Below are 16,363 nucleotides of genomic sequence, written 5' to 3'. Positions count from 1 at the left end.
CTGGTATAACCTGGGCATCCTCTGTATATAATTATATATGTACAGCTGGTATAACCTGGGCATCCTCTGTATATAATTATATATGTACAGCTGGTATAACCTGGGCATCTTCTGTATATAATTATATATGTACAGCTGGTATAACCTGGGCATCCTCTGTATATAATTATATATGTACAGCTGGTATAACCTGGGCATCCTCTGTATATAATTATATATGTACAGCTGGTATAACCTGGGCATCTTCTGTATATAATTATATATGTACAGCTGGTATAACCTGGGCATCCTCTGTATATAATTATATATGTACAGCTGGTATAACCTGGGTATCTTCTGTATATAATTATATATATATACAGCTGGTATAACCTGGGTATCTCCTGTATATAATTATATATATGTATAGCTGGTATAACCTGGGCATCCTCTGTATATAATTATATATGTACAGCTGGTGTAACCTGGGTATCTTCTGTATATAATTATATATGTATAGATGGTATAACCTGGGCATCTCCTGCAAGTAATTATATATGTACAGCTGGTGTAACCTGGGTATCTTCTGTATATAATTATATATGTACAGCTGGTATAACCTGGACATCTTCTGTATATAATTATATATGTACAGCTGGTATAACCTGGGCATCTTTTGTATATAATTATATATGTACAGCTGGTATAACCTGGGCATCTCCTGTATATAATTATATATGTACAGCTGGTATAACCTGGGCATCTCCTGTATATAATTATATATATATATACAGCTGGTATAACCTGGGCATCTCCTGTATATAATTATATATGTACAGCTGGTATAACCTGGGTATCTCCTGTATATAATTATATATGTACAGCTGGTATAGCCTGGGCATCTTTTGTATATAATTATATATGTACAGCTGGTATAACCTGGGCATCTCCTGTATATAATTATATATGTACAGCTGGTATAACCTGGGCATCTCCTGTATATAATTATATATGTACAGCTGGTATAACCTGGGCATCTTTTGTATATAATTATATATGTACAGCTGGTATAACCTGGGCATATCCTATGTGTACAGCTGTATATGATACACCCGGGTTGTTACTCTTTCGGTTTTCCGCAGACCCTCAGTGTGGGGGTCCGTGCACTTACAGGTATATGCTGGACTCGTTGCCGCCGATGTCGGGGGACTGAAGCTTCTGCACCAGGATGATGATGATTCCCACAAACAGCACAAAGTTGATCTATTGGACAAAGCGAGAATTGGAATCTGGAAACACCGTTGGATTTTGCACATTTGTCAGAATCGTATTATCACGAGATCGAGGTCACCGGAGCCCACAACTGTCAGCAGTGTGACGGGGCCGTGTGGTGGACGCAGCGGTGAACTGCAGAGCTGCCATCATTAATTCTTCCCTTACATGTCTGCCAATATAAACTGTGGGTGCATTCATTCGCCTCTGTGTACAGAGTGCCGGGGTACGATGCGGCTGACTCATTAACCCCTTTACTGCCACAGAGATTGTGGAATCTAGGTGTAAATGTAGCAGCAATCAGATCCAGCTCCGGTCGCTTGTGTTAGGGGCAGGTGCCGGCTGTATAACACAGTGTACGGAGCGAGCGCAGCTCTTGAGCAGGTTTAGGAAGCTGTAATACAATTATTGCATCTCTGGCCAGAAAGTCGCATTTCTGGAGAATTTTTCTGGCTGAAAGACTTTTTAAGAAAAGTCAAAGAATGGCAGAAAATGAAAAAAAAAAAAAAAAAAAAATATTTTTGAAAATATGCATGCATCAAAATTTGTGATATTATTTTCCCACCTCATAGCCCTCTGCGGTCAAAATCTGCAGACCCTTTCTAATTATTGCGTTTTAGCCACAACTATTGAAAATAGAAGCAGAAAAAAGAGCTGTAGTCAGATTTCAGCTACATTTACACACATTTGTTTGAAACAGTTACACTTGGGACTTTGTCACTAGTTATCCGTTGTTTTCAGTGGGCAGTTCCTCATCATCAGCATTCTGCCAGCACTAGAGGTTCCGTAATGCCCATTTAATGGCTATTTTATGGTTAGCTGTGTCTGTCACTTTCAGTCGTACTTTTTTTTTTTTTAATGACGGTGGAACAAGATTTAGCCACGTAACAGCCATATAAGAACCGTAAGGATCCACCCGATCCAGTTTACAAATGATATCAGTGATACAAAACAATCCAAGAATATGGAGGTAAGATGTTATCGACCACCACTTACATAAGATTCACTTACCATAATGGAGCCAATGACCGGACCTTTAATCACCCACCAGAGAGCCACATTATTATTCATCTCCCAGCAGCTAAAAAATAATAATAATAACAACAACAATAACATCAAACATTTGTTTTCTTCAATTATTTGCCAAGTGATCAAAGATTCAAAGACAGCACAATGCCAATCAGCTGCTACTAAAGCTGGACAGATAATATAGTGCTCTAATTTTTGGTCGTTGCCTGTTTATCATGGTTACGAGCCTGCTAAAGTGAGCGGTAACCTCCCGATCACCGTAGCAGAGTGGTAACCATGATAAACAGCGGGTTACTAGGTGTGCGTGTGCCCCTAGTAACCCAATGTTTATCATGGTTACGAGCCTGCTCCTGCTTCAGCAGGCTGGTAACCAGGAGCAGGACATCGTGGAAAGATTCTTTCCACGATGTCGCTGCTCCCCTGATCGTTGGTGAGCCTGCCTGTTTGACATCTCACCAGCGACCACATAGCGACGCAGGAACGATCCCTGACAGGTCGTATCATTGTCGGGATCGTTGCAGCGTCGCTAAGTGTGATGGGGCCTTAAGGCTGCGTTCACACTTAGTGACCTTGGCGGGTGCCGGCTGTGTTATACAGGTGATGCCAGCGTCCAACAGCAGCAATCGGAGCAAACTCTGATCGCTTCTGTTTAATGGTTTCAGGCCTTGACAGTGACATTTAAATGGCACAATCCGGTTGGGCATCTGGTTTAGCGCCCATCACCCCCATAATGGGCTGTCATGGCGGTTGGGGTTGTACTGGTCTTGGTCTTGGTCTTTGCCTTTTACTAATATAAAATCAAATGAATAAAAAAAAAATTCAAATAATAAAAATTGACATTTTTCACTCATTAAACCTCCCCCCAAAAAAATGCAATAAAAAGCAATTAAAAAACATTGTATGGACATAAAAATGCTACCGATAAAAACTGCAGGAAAAAAAAAAGCCTTCCTATGGCGTTGTCTATGGAAAATTAAAAAAAAAGTTATGGCTCTTAAAAAAATAAAAGTGCAAAAACAAAAATTGTCCCAGCCAGGAATGGGTGGAGGAAAGCCGCCATGCTTATCTAATGCTGGACAGACCCTTTAAATGATACAAGTAATTCAGAACGCACTTCCATTATTCCATTGCTTCCTTAGCGAGGCCCCCGACCTCCACCACGGCCTCCAATCCCCAATTCTTCCCCCCCTAATATTCAGCATTATAAGGCTGCACATGTGTCATACATACCCCTGGTCGTCAAAATGAAGCCTTAATACGGCCCATATGGTCACACATATCAGAGGAGTGCCTGAAGGAGAGAGAAAAGCGGTCAGTCATTTATATGGAAGCAGCGGTACGGCTGTGTAGGTGATCGTCCACCAATAAAAATGACACCTTTTTTGTAGGGATCCGATGTGCCAGTCCGGAGAAATCTAGTGTAGAAGATGTATGCAAATCAGTCTGGAAGTGCACGAGGGGCGTGTCAATGTACTTGGCCTGCATCATCAAGTGCAGTGACACGCCTGGCACTGGCACATCGGATCCCTACAAAAAAGGTCTCATTATTATTGCTGGACGAGAACTTACTGTACATTGTGTCGTATCAGACATAGCACAGCTCACAGAGGGTACCACACAGGATAGGATTAGATACACAGCTCACAGAGGGTACCACACAGGAGAGGATTAGATACACAGCTCACAGAGGGTATCACACAGGAGAGGATTAGATACACGGCTCACAGAGGGTATCACACAGGAGAGGATTAGATACACAGCTCACAGAGGGTATCACACAGGAGAGGATTAGATACACGGCTCACAGAGGGTATCACACAGGAGAGGATTAGATACACAGCTCACAGAGGGTATCACACAGGAGAGGATTAGATACACAGCTCACAGAGGGTATCACACAGGAGAGGATTAGATACACAGCTCACAGAGGGTACCACACAGGAGAGGATTAGATACACGGCTCACAGAGGGTATCACACAGGAGAGGATTAGATACACGGCTCACAGAGGGTATCACACAGGAGAGGATTAGATACACAGCTCACAGAGGGTACCACACAGGAGAGGATTAGATACACAGCTCACAGAGGGTACCACACAGGAGAGGATTAGATACACAGCTCACAGTGGGTATCACACAGGAGAGGATTAGATACACAGCTCACAGAGGGTATCACACAGGAGAGGATTAGATACACAGCTCACAGAGGGTACCACACAGGAGAGGATTAGATACACAGCTCACAGAGGGTACCACACAGGAGAGGATTAGATACACAGCTCACAGTGGGTATCACACAGGAGAGGATTAGATACACAGCTCACAGAGGGTACCACACAGGAGAGGATTAGATACACAGCTCAGCAGACAGTATCACACAGGAGAGGGTTAGATACACAGCTCAGCAGACAGTATCACACAGGATAGGATTAGATACACGGCTCAGCAGACAGTATCACACAGGAGAGGATTAGATACACAGCTCAACAGACAGTAACACACAGGATAGGATTAGATACACGGCTCAGCCGACAGTATCACACAGGATAGGATTAGATACACGGCTCAGCAGACCGTATCACACTGGATAGGATTAGATACACAGCTCAGCAGACTGTATCACACAGGACAGGATTAGATACACAGCTCAGCAGACCGTATCACACTGGATAGGATTAGATACACAGCTCACAGAGGGTATCACACAGGATAGGATTAGATACACAGCTCACAGAGGGTATCACACAGGATAGGATTAGATACACAGCTCACAGAGGGTATCACACAGGAGAGGATTAGATACACAGCTCACAGAGGGTATCACACAGGAGAGGAATAGATAAACAGCTCACAGAGGGTACCACACAGGAGAGGATTAGATACACAGCTCACAGAGGGTACCACACAGGAGAGGATTAGATACACAGCTCACAGAGGGTACCACACAGGAGAGGATTAGATACACAGCTCACAGAGGGTATCACACAGGAGAGGATTAGATACACAGCTCACAGAGGGTATCACACAGGAGAGGATTAGATACACAGCTCACAGAGGGTACCACACAGGAGAGGATTAGATACACAGCTCACAGAGGGTACCACACAGGAGAGGATTAGATACACAGCTCACAGAGGGTACCACACAGGAGAGGATTAGATACACAGCTCACAGAGGGTATCACACAGGAGAGGATTAGATACACAGCTCACAGAGGGTATCACACAGGAGAGGATTAGATACACAGCTCACAGTGGGTATCACACAGGAGAGGATTAGATACACAGCTCACAGAGGGTACCACACAGGAGAGGATTAGATACACAGCTCACAGAGGGTATCACACAGGAGAGGATTAGATACACGGCTCACAGAGGGTATCACACAGGAGAGGATTAGATACACGGCTCACAGAGGGTATCACACAGGAGAGGATTAGATACACGGCTCACAGAGGGTATCACACAGGAGAGGATTAGATACACGGCTCAGCAGACAGTATCACACAGGAGAGGATTAGATACACACCTCACAGCGGGTATCACACAGGAGAGGATTAGATACACAGCTCACAGTAGGTATCACACAGGAGAGGATTAGATACACAGCTCACAGAGGGTATCACACAGGAGAGGATTAGATACACAGCTCACAGAGGGTATCACACAGGAGAGGATGAGATACACGGCTCACAGAGGGTATCACACAGGAGAGGATTAGATACACGGCTCACAGAGGGTATCACACAGGAGAGGATTAGATACACGGCTCAGCAGACAGTATCACACAGGAGAGGATTAGATACAAAGCTCAGCAGACATCACACAGGAGAGGATTAGATACACAGCTCACAGTAGGTATCACACAGGAGAGGATTAGATACACAGCTCACAGTAGGTATCACACAGGAGAGGATTAGATACACAGCTCACAGAGGGTATCACACAGGAGAGGATTAGATACACAGCTCACAGCGGGTATCACACAGGACAGGATTAGATACATAGCTCACAGAGGGTACCACACAGGAGAGGATTAGATACACAGCTCACAGAGGGTACCACACAGGAGAGGATTAGATACACAGCTCACAGAGGGTACCACACAGGAGAGGATTAGATACACAGCTCACAGAGGGTATCACACAGGAGAGGATTAGATACACGGCTCACAGAGGGTATCACACAGGAGAGGATGAGATACACGGCTCAGCAGACAGTATCACACGGGATAGGATTAGATACACAGCTCACAGAGGGTATCACACAGGAGAGGATTAGATACACGGCTCAGGAGACAGTATCACACAGGAGAGGATTAGATACACAGCTCAGCTGACAGTATCACACAGGAGAGGATTAGATACACAGCTCACAGAGGGTATCACACAGGAGAGGATTAGATACACGGCTCACAGAGGGTATCACACAGGAGAGGATTAGATACACGGCTCACAGAGGGTATCACACAGGAGAGGATTAGATACACGGCTCAGCAGACAGTATCATACAGGAGAGGATGAGATACACGGTTCACAGTAGGTATCACACAGGAGAGGATTAGATACACAGCTCACAGAGGGTATCACACAGGAGAGGATTAGATACACAGCTCACAGAGGGTATCACACAGGAGAGGATGAGATACACGGCTCAGCAGACAGTATCACACGGGATAGGATTAGATACACAGCTCACAGAGGGTATCACACAGGAGAGGATTAGATACACGGCTCAGCAGACAGTATCACACAGGAGAGGATTAGATACACAGCTCAGCTGACAGTATCACACAGGAGAGGATTAGATACACAGCTCACAGAGGGTATCACACAGGAGAGGATTAGATACACGGCTCACAGAGGGTATCACACAGAAGAGGATTAGATACACGGCTCACAGAGGGTATCACACAGGAGAGGATTAGAAACACGGCTCAGCAGACAGTATCACACATAAAATGATTAGATACACAGCTCAGCAGACAGTATCACACTGGATAGGATTAGATACACAACTCACAGAGGGTATCACACATAAAAGAATTAGATACACAGCTTAGCAAACAGTATCATACAGGAGAGGATTAGATACACGGCTCAGCAGACAGTATCACACAGGAGAGGATTAGATACACAGCTAACAGCGGGTATCACGCAGGAGAGGATTAGATACATGGCTCAGCAGACAGTATCACACAGGAGAGGATCAGATACACGGCTCACAGAGGGTACCACACAGGAGAGGATCAGATACACAGCTCACAGAGGGTACCACACAGGAGAGGATTAGATACACAGCTCACAGAGGGTACCACACAGGAGAGGATTAGATACACAGCTCACAGAGGGTATCACACAGGAGAGGATTAGATACACAGCTCACAGTGGGTATCACACAGGAGAGGATTAGATACACAGCTCACAGAGGGTATCACACAGGAGAGGATTAGATACACAGCTCACAGAGGGTATCACACAGGAGAGGATTAGATACACAGCTCACAGTGGGTATCACACAGGAGAGGATTAGATACACAGCTCACAGAGGGCACCACACAGGAGAGGATTAGATACACAGCTCACAGAGGGTATCACACAGGAGAGGATTAGATACACGGCTCACAGAGGGTATCACACAGGAGAGGATTAGATACACGGCTCACAGAGGGCACCACACAGGAGAGGATTAGATACACAGCTCACAGAGGGTATCACACCGGAGAGGATTAGATACACGGCTCAGCAGACGGTATCACACAGGAGAGGATTAGATACACACCTCACAGCGGGTATCACACAGGAGAGGATTAGATACACAGCTCACAGTAGGTATCACACAGGAGAGGATTAGATACACAGCTCACAGAGGGTATCACACAGGAGAGGATGAGATACACGGCTCACAGAGGGTATCACACAGGAGAGGATTAGATACACGGCTCAGCAGACAGTATCACATAGGAGAGGATTAGATACAAAGCTCAGCAGACATCACACAGGAGAGGATTAGATACACAGCTCACAGTAGGTATCACACAGGAGAGGATTAGATACACAGCTCACAGTAGGTATCACACAGGAGAGGATTAGATACACAGCTCACAGTAGGTATCACACAGGAGAGGATTAGATACACAGCTCACAGAGGGTATCACACAGGAGAGGATTAGATACACAGCTCACAGCGGGTATCACACAGGAGAGGATTAGATACATAGCTCACAGAGGGTACCACACAGGAGAGGATTAGATACACAGCTCACAGAGGGTACCACACAGGAGAGGATTAGATACACAGCTCACAGAGGGTACCACACAGGAGAGGATTAGATACACAGCTCACAGAGGGTATCACACAGGAGAGGATTAGATACACAGCTCACATAGGGTATCACACAGGAGAGGATTAGATACACGGCTCACAGAGGGTATCACACAGGAGAGGATGAGATACACGGCTCAGCAGACAGTATCACACGGGATAGGATTAGATACACGGCTCAGCTGACAGTATCACACAGGAGAGGATTAGATACACAGCTCACAGAGGGTATCACACAGGAGAGGATTAGATACACGGCTCAGCAGACAGTATCACACAGGAGAGGATTAGATACACAGCTCAGCTGACAGTATCACACAGGAGAGGATTAGATACACAGCTCACAGAGGGTATCACACAGGAGAGGATTAGATACACGGCTCACAGAGGGTATCACACAGGAGAGGATTAGATACACGGCTCACAGAGGGTATCACACAGGAGAGGATTAGATACACGGCTCAGCAGACAGTATCATACAGGAGAGGATGAGATACACGGTTCACAGTAGGTATCACACAGGAGAGGATTAGATACACAGCTCACAGAGGGTATCACACAGGAGAGGATTAGATACACAGCTCACAGAGGGTATCACACAGGAGAGGATGAGATACACGGCTCAGCAGACAGTATCACACGGGATAGGATTAGATACACAGCTCACAGAGGGTATCACACAGGAGAGGATTAGATACACGGCTCAGCAGACAGTATCACACAGGAGAGGATTAGATACACAGCTCAGCTGACAGTATCACACAGGAGAGGATTAGATACACAGCTCACAGAGGGTATCACACAGGAGAGGATTAGATACACGGCTCACAGAGGGTATCACACAGGAGAGGATTAGATACACGGCTCAGCAGACAGTATCACACATAAAATGATTAGATACACAGCTCAGCAGACAGTATCACACTGGATAGGATTAGATACACAGCTCACAGAGGGTATCACACATAAAAGAATTAGATACACAGCTTAGCAAACAGTATCATACAGGAGAGGATTAGATACACGGCTCAGCAGACAGTATCACACAGGATAGGATTAGATACACGGCTCAGCAGACAGTATCACACAGGAGAGGATTAGATACACAGCTAAGCAAACAGTATCATACAGGAGAGGATTAGATACATGGCTCAGCAGACAGTATCACACAGGATAGGATTAGATACACAGCTCACAGCGGGTATCACGCAGGAGAGGATTAGATACATGGCTCAGCAGACAGTATCACACAGGAGAGGATCAGATACACGGCTCACAGAGGGTACCACACAGGAGAGGATCAGATACACGGCTCACAGAGGGTATCACACAGGAGAGGATTAGATACACAGCTCACAGAGGGTATCACACAGGAGAGGATTAGATACACGGGTCACAGAGGGTATCACACAGGAGAGGATTAGATACACAGCTCACAGAGGGTATCACACAGGAGAGGATTAGATACACGGGTCACAGAGGGTATCACACAGGAGAGGATTAGATACACAGCTCACAGAGGGTATCACACAGGAGAGGATTAGATACACAGCTCACAGAGGGTATCACACAGGAGAGGATGAGATACACAGCTCACAGAGGGTATCACACAGGAGAGGATTAGATACACAGCTCACAGAGGGTATCACACAGGAGAGGATTAGATACACGGGTCACAGAGGGTATCACACAGGAGAGGATTAGATACACAGCTCACAGAGGGTATCACACAGGAGAGGATTAGATACACGGCTCACAGAGGGTATCACACAGGAGAGGATGAGATACACAGCTCACAGAGGGTATCACACAGGAGAGGATTAGATACACAGCTCACAGAGGGTATCACACAGGAGAGGATTAGATACACGGCTCACAGAGGGTATCACACAGGAGAGGATTAGATACACAGCTCACAGAGGGTATCACACAGGAGAGGATGAGATACACAGCTCACAGAGGGTATCACACAGGAGAGGATGAGATACACAGCTCACAGAGGGTATCACACAGGAGAGGATTAGATACACAGCTCACAGAGGGTATCACACAGTAGAGGATTAGATACACAGCTCACAGAGGGTATCACACATGAGAGGATTAGATACACGGCTCAGCAGACAGTATCACACAGGAGAAGATTAGATACACAGCTCACAGAGGGTATCACACAGGAGAGGATTAGATACACGGCTCACAGTGGGTATCACACAGGAGAGGATTAGATACACAGCTCACAGAGGGTATCACACAGGAGAGGATTAGATACACAGCTTACATAGGGTATCACACAGAAGAGCATTAGATACACGGCTCAGCAGACAGTATCACACAGGATAGGATTAGATACACAGCTCACAGCGGGTATTACACAGGAGAGGATTAGATACACGGCTCAGCAGACAGTATCACACAGGAGAGGATCAGATACACAGCTCTCAGAGGGTATCACACAGGAGAGGATTAGATACATGGCTCACAGAGGGTATCACACAGGAGAGGATTAGATACACGGCTCACAGAGGGTATCACACCAGAGAGGATTAGATACACGGCTCACAGAGGGTATCACACAGGAGAGGATTAGATACACAGCTCACAGAGGGTATCACACAGAAGAGCATTAGATACACGGCTCACAGATGTATCACACATAAAAGGATTAGATACACAGCTCAGCAGACAGTATCACACAGGGTAGTATTAGATACACAGCTCAGCAGACAGTATCACACAGGAGAGGATTAGATACACAGCTCAGCAGACAGTATCACACAGGATAGGATTAGATACACGGCTCAGCAGACAGTATCACACAGGATAGGATTAGATACACGGCTCAGCAGACAGTATCACACAGGATAGGATTAGATGCACAGCTCAGCAGATAGTATCACACAGGATAGGATTAGATACACGGCTCAGCAGACAGTATCACACAGGATAGGATTAGATACACGGCTCAGCAGACAGTATCACACAGGAGAGGATTAGATACACAGCTCAGCACACAGTATCATACAGGATAGGATTAGATACACAGCTCACAGAGGGTATCACACATAAAAGGATTAGATACACAGCTCACAGAGGGTACCACACAGGAGAGGATTAGATACACAGCTCACAGGTATCACACATAAAAGGATTAGATACACAGCTTAGCAAACAGTATCATACAGGAGAGGATTAGATACACGGCTCAGCAAACAGTATCACACAGGATAGGATTAGATACACAGCTCACAGCGGGTATCACACAGGAGAGGATTAGATACACGGCTCAGCAGACAGTATCACACAGGAGAGGATTAGATACACAGCTCACAGAGGGTATCACACAGGAGAGGATTAGATACACGGCTCAGCAGACAGTATCACACAGGAGAGGATTAGATACACGGCTCACAGAGGGTACCACACAGGAGAGGATTAGATACACGGCTCAGCAGACAGTATCACACAGGAGAGGATTAGATACACAGCTCACAGCGGGTATCACACAGGAGAGGATTAGATACACGGCTCAGCAGACAGTATCACACAGGAGAGGATTAGATACACGGCTCACAGAGGGTACCACACAGGAGAGGATTAGATACACGGCTCAGCAGACAGTATCACACAGGAGAGGATTAGATACATGGCTCAGCAGACAGTATCACACAGGAGAGGATTAGATACATGGCTCAGCAGACAGTATCACACAGGATAGGATTAGATACACGGCTCAGCAAACAGTATCACACAGGATAGGATTAGATACACAGCTCAGCAGACAGTATCACACAGGATAGGATTAGATACACGGCTCAGCAGACAGTATCACACAGGATAGGATTAGATACACGGCTCAGCAGACAGTATCACACAGGATAGGATTAGATACACGGCTCAGCAGACAGTATCACACAGGATAGGATTAGATACACAGCTCAGCAGACAGTATCACACTGGAGAGGATTAGATACACGGCTCAGCAGACAGTATCACACAGGATAGGATTAGATACACAGCTCAGCAGACAGTATCACACAGGATAGGATTAGATACACGGCTCAGCAAACAGTATCACACAGGAGAGGATTAGATACACGGCTCAGCAAACAGTATCACACAGGATAGGATTAGATACACAGCTCAGCAGACAGTATCACACAGGATAGGATTAGATACACGGCTCAGCAGACAGTATCACACAGGATAGGATTAGATACACAGCTCAGCAGACAGTATCATACATTACAGGATTAGATACACGGCTCAGCAGACAGTATCACACAGGATAGGATTAGATACACAGCTCAGCAGACAGTATCATACATTACAGGATTAGATACACAGCTCAGCAGACAGTATCACACAGGACAGGATTAGATACACGGCTCAGCAGACAGTATCACACAGGATAGGATTAGATACACGGCTCAGCAAACAGTATCACACAGGATAGGATTAGATACACAGCTCAGCAGACAGTATCACACAGGATAGGATTAGATACACAGCTCAGCAGACAGTATCACACAGGATAGGATTAGATACACGGCTCAGCAAACAGTATCACACAGGATAGGATTAGATACACGGCTCAGCAGACAGTATCACACAGGATAGGATTAGATACACAGCTCAGCAGATGGTATCACACACAACAGGATTAGATACAGCAGCTCTGCAGCAGAGTATCACACATAGCGGGCTTGGATACACTGAGCACAGTGATAGGTCAGGTATCTCTATATAATGTATGGCTTGTTCTCTAGGGGACGGTGACTTCAGAGTATCTTCTGTTTGATGAGAGTTGTCACCTTATATCTGAAACTCATGAATGGATAAAAAAAACTAGATATAAAGCGTTTCGCCGCCCGATGATGAAACCCCCCAACATCAATCAGAATTCTGAGAACCCGACGCCAGAACCGCGGACGTTTCCTTTGAAATGCAAAGCTGAGACCAAAGTCGATCTCCTGAATAAATTGTCCCGGACAGGATCCAGTCTTTTGATATGAAGCTTGTAATTAAAATGCAAATAAATGTCGTACAGCGGCGCCTCGACCGGACGGTGAATTATTAAACGCTGCGCTGAAACTTTGAAATATCTGAACATGTGCAGAAGCGCAAGATCAATATTTCATCTCCGAGTCTCAACCCTGCTCCACTTTGTTCTTTGGATGATTGCACTTATTAAAAGGAGTCCTGCCATCAAAGAATCCAGCATGGATTCCACACTACTGGTTGTAAGTATGGGGTTAAGTTTATATCATGTTCTCAGATTTCTATTTATCTGGCATCTATTTGGTTCATGAAGAGAATGCCGGAACTACTGTAAGGACTGACACAGGCAGATCATTAGCGATCAAAATGAACTCCGAATAACATTCTTAATTTATAAGCTAATTAGAAAGAGGCGACAGCCCCTTTAAGATCCTGTATGCACTGTATGTACTGATCTGAACATATGGTCATTCAGACAGAACCTATCCCCCACCTTCATGGTCATTTTAGTATCTTGTGTATGGTGGAATACATACCCCATCCAATTATCGTGTACCAATAGAAATATCTTCGCTCCGGGAAAAAGGTTTCCACCAGAAGCGTAAAGAGGTAGAGTCCTTCTATGAAGAGCCAAAAATAATTGGACATGACACAGTAGTGAAAAAACACCATCACGGCTTTACATTCCACCTGGAAAAAAAGAGGAAATGGAGTAAGTTTTGTGTATCTCAAGAGGTATATGCATGGACAATGAGACCTGTGCTCCTTGGGGGCGGATGCATGGACAATGAGACCTGTGCTCCTTGGGGGCGGATGCATGGACAATGAGACCTGCGCTCCTCGGGGGCGGATGCATGGACAATGAGACCTGTGCTCCTTGGGGGCGGATGCATGGACAATGAGACCTGCGCTCCTCGGGGGCGGATGCATGGACAATGAGACCTGTGCTCCTTGGGGGCGGATGCATGGACAATGAGACCTGTGCTCCTTGGGGGCGGATGCATGGACAATGAGACCTGCGCTCCTCGGGGGCGGATGCATGGACAATGAGACCTGCGCTCCTCGTGGGCGGATGCATTGACAATGAGACCTGCACTCCTCAGGGGCGGATGCATGGATAATGAGACCTGCACTCCTCAGGGGCAGACGCATGGACAATGAGACCTGCACTCCTCAGAGGCGGACGCATGAACAATAAGACCTGCACTCTTCGGGGGCAGATGCATGGACAATGAGACCTGAGCTCCTCGAGGGCGGATGCATGGACAATGAGACCTGCACTCCTCGAGGGCGGACGCATGGACAATGAGACCTGCGCTTTTTGGGGGCGGACGCATGGATAATGAGACCTGCGCTCCTTGGGGGCGGACGCATGGATAATGAGACCTGCGCTCCTTGGGGGCGGACGCATGGACAATGAGACCTGTGCTCCTCAGGTGCGGACGCATGAACAATGGGACGGAGCTCACCAACCAAGGAGCTACATTTTTTAGGTATTTATAAACCCTTAAAGTCTTCTAACTTTTTATTTACAAAAGTATAAACAGAATTTTTTATATATTTACAACAAACACAAAATTGCTTTGATAACATTTCACATTTTTTATAGTTTGGCATTGAGCCACAACCGCCCATATGTGTATTATATGGACAGCAACCTGTCATGGTACATCCATCGATCAATGCAAAAATCCAAGATGACCCATCATCACCAGTGATCGGCAACAATAGTCAAAATGGCGCAACTTTCCTCCGATGTGTATCCTCGCCTTTAGGCTGGGTCCAGACTGCGACCTTAGAACGACACAGGTCACGTGGCCGCTGCCACATCGCAGCATAATGCCGGTGAATGGTGACACATTGTGAACCCGAGGAAACCGAGAGAAACAAGCCTCAAATCGCGGCAACTAGCTGGATTTTTTGCATCTTGCTTACTGGGAGTTGTAGTTCTGCAACAATTGACAACCACTGAGCTAAAAGCAACATGGATCACGGCCGGCTCTAAAACATTTCCTACTTCTTGCACTGCTGAAATCTTCTGTATGTAAATGGTGGTAACAGCAAATTGTAACATTTTCTAAAGAAATGTATCTAAACGATGAAAATAAGTGATGCGTGAAATCCATTAGGGAGAGGAGACTTCTCTTACATAACATTCACTTATCATCCACCATTCTGGGCAGATTTCTGATGTATCCCTGGATAGCACCATCTATCTATATATGTAGGAAAACATCCCTATCCTATTAGAAGAAATGCACTGAATATGAACACTGGTCCTATTAACACTGACTATAGAAAGCAAATATAAAATCCGTCATCTTTACTGGGGTTATCTAGTTCCTAGGAATTGTCTTCTAAGCCACACAGTTGAAAAAGAAAATTATATGAGGGAGCTCACAGTATAAATCTCTATGAACTATGCTCCCCTCCTGTCAACTGAATGCAGAGAACATCCCTTAGCGGTGGCTGCATGCAGTGACTATGAGCTCCCCCTAGTGGTGGCTGTATAAATCTGTATGTAGTGAGCTCCCCCTAGAGGTGACTGTATAAATCCATACGTAGTGAACTCCCCCAAATGGTGGCTGGATACATTTGTATGTACTGAGCTCCCTCTAGTGGTGGCTGTATAAATCTGTATGTAGTGAGCTCCCTCTAGTGGTGGCTGTATAAATCTGTATGTAGTGAGCTCCCTCTAGTGGTGGCTGTATAAATCTGTATGTAGTCAGCTCCCTCTAGTGGTGGCTGTATAAATCTGTAT

At 45.6% G+C, this 16,363-nt stretch overlaps 1 protein-coding gene across 3 annotated transcripts in view; it reads right to left on the bottom strand.

Annotated features, from left to right (window-relative positions):
- Nucleotides 1–16,363, bottom strand: part of LOC141264848 (pituitary adenylate cyclase-activating polypeptide type I receptor-like) — a 479,716-nt gene that overhangs the window by 161,591 nt on the left and 301,762 nt on the right. For all 3 annotated transcript variants that reach the window (XM_073677215.1, XM_073677213.1, XM_073677214.1), the window contains 4 exons: nucleotides 14,139–14,292; nucleotides 3,511–3,571; nucleotides 2,263–2,332; nucleotides 1,151–1,242 (listed from right to left, as the gene is read on the bottom strand). In XM_073677215.1, coding sequence (XP_073533316.1) covers nucleotides 1,151–1,242; nucleotides 2,263–2,332; nucleotides 3,511–3,571; nucleotides 14,139–14,292 — 377 coding nt within the window. The remainder of the gene's footprint in view (nucleotides 1–1,150; nucleotides 1,243–2,262; nucleotides 2,333–3,510; nucleotides 3,572–14,138; nucleotides 14,293–16,363) is intronic.

Source organism: Phyllobates terribilis, unplaced genomic scaffold, assembly GCF_046119375.1.
Source record: "Phyllobates terribilis strain yellow unplaced genomic scaffold, ASM4611937v1 Scaffold_4__5_contigs__length_816908805, whole genome shotgun sequence".
In the NCBI taxonomy this organism is placed as follows: domain Eukaryota; kingdom Metazoa; phylum Chordata; class Amphibia; order Anura; family Dendrobatidae; genus Phyllobates; species Phyllobates terribilis.
Note: the sequence above shows the minus strand (reverse complement) of the source record. Positions and strands in the feature narration are given on the sequence as shown.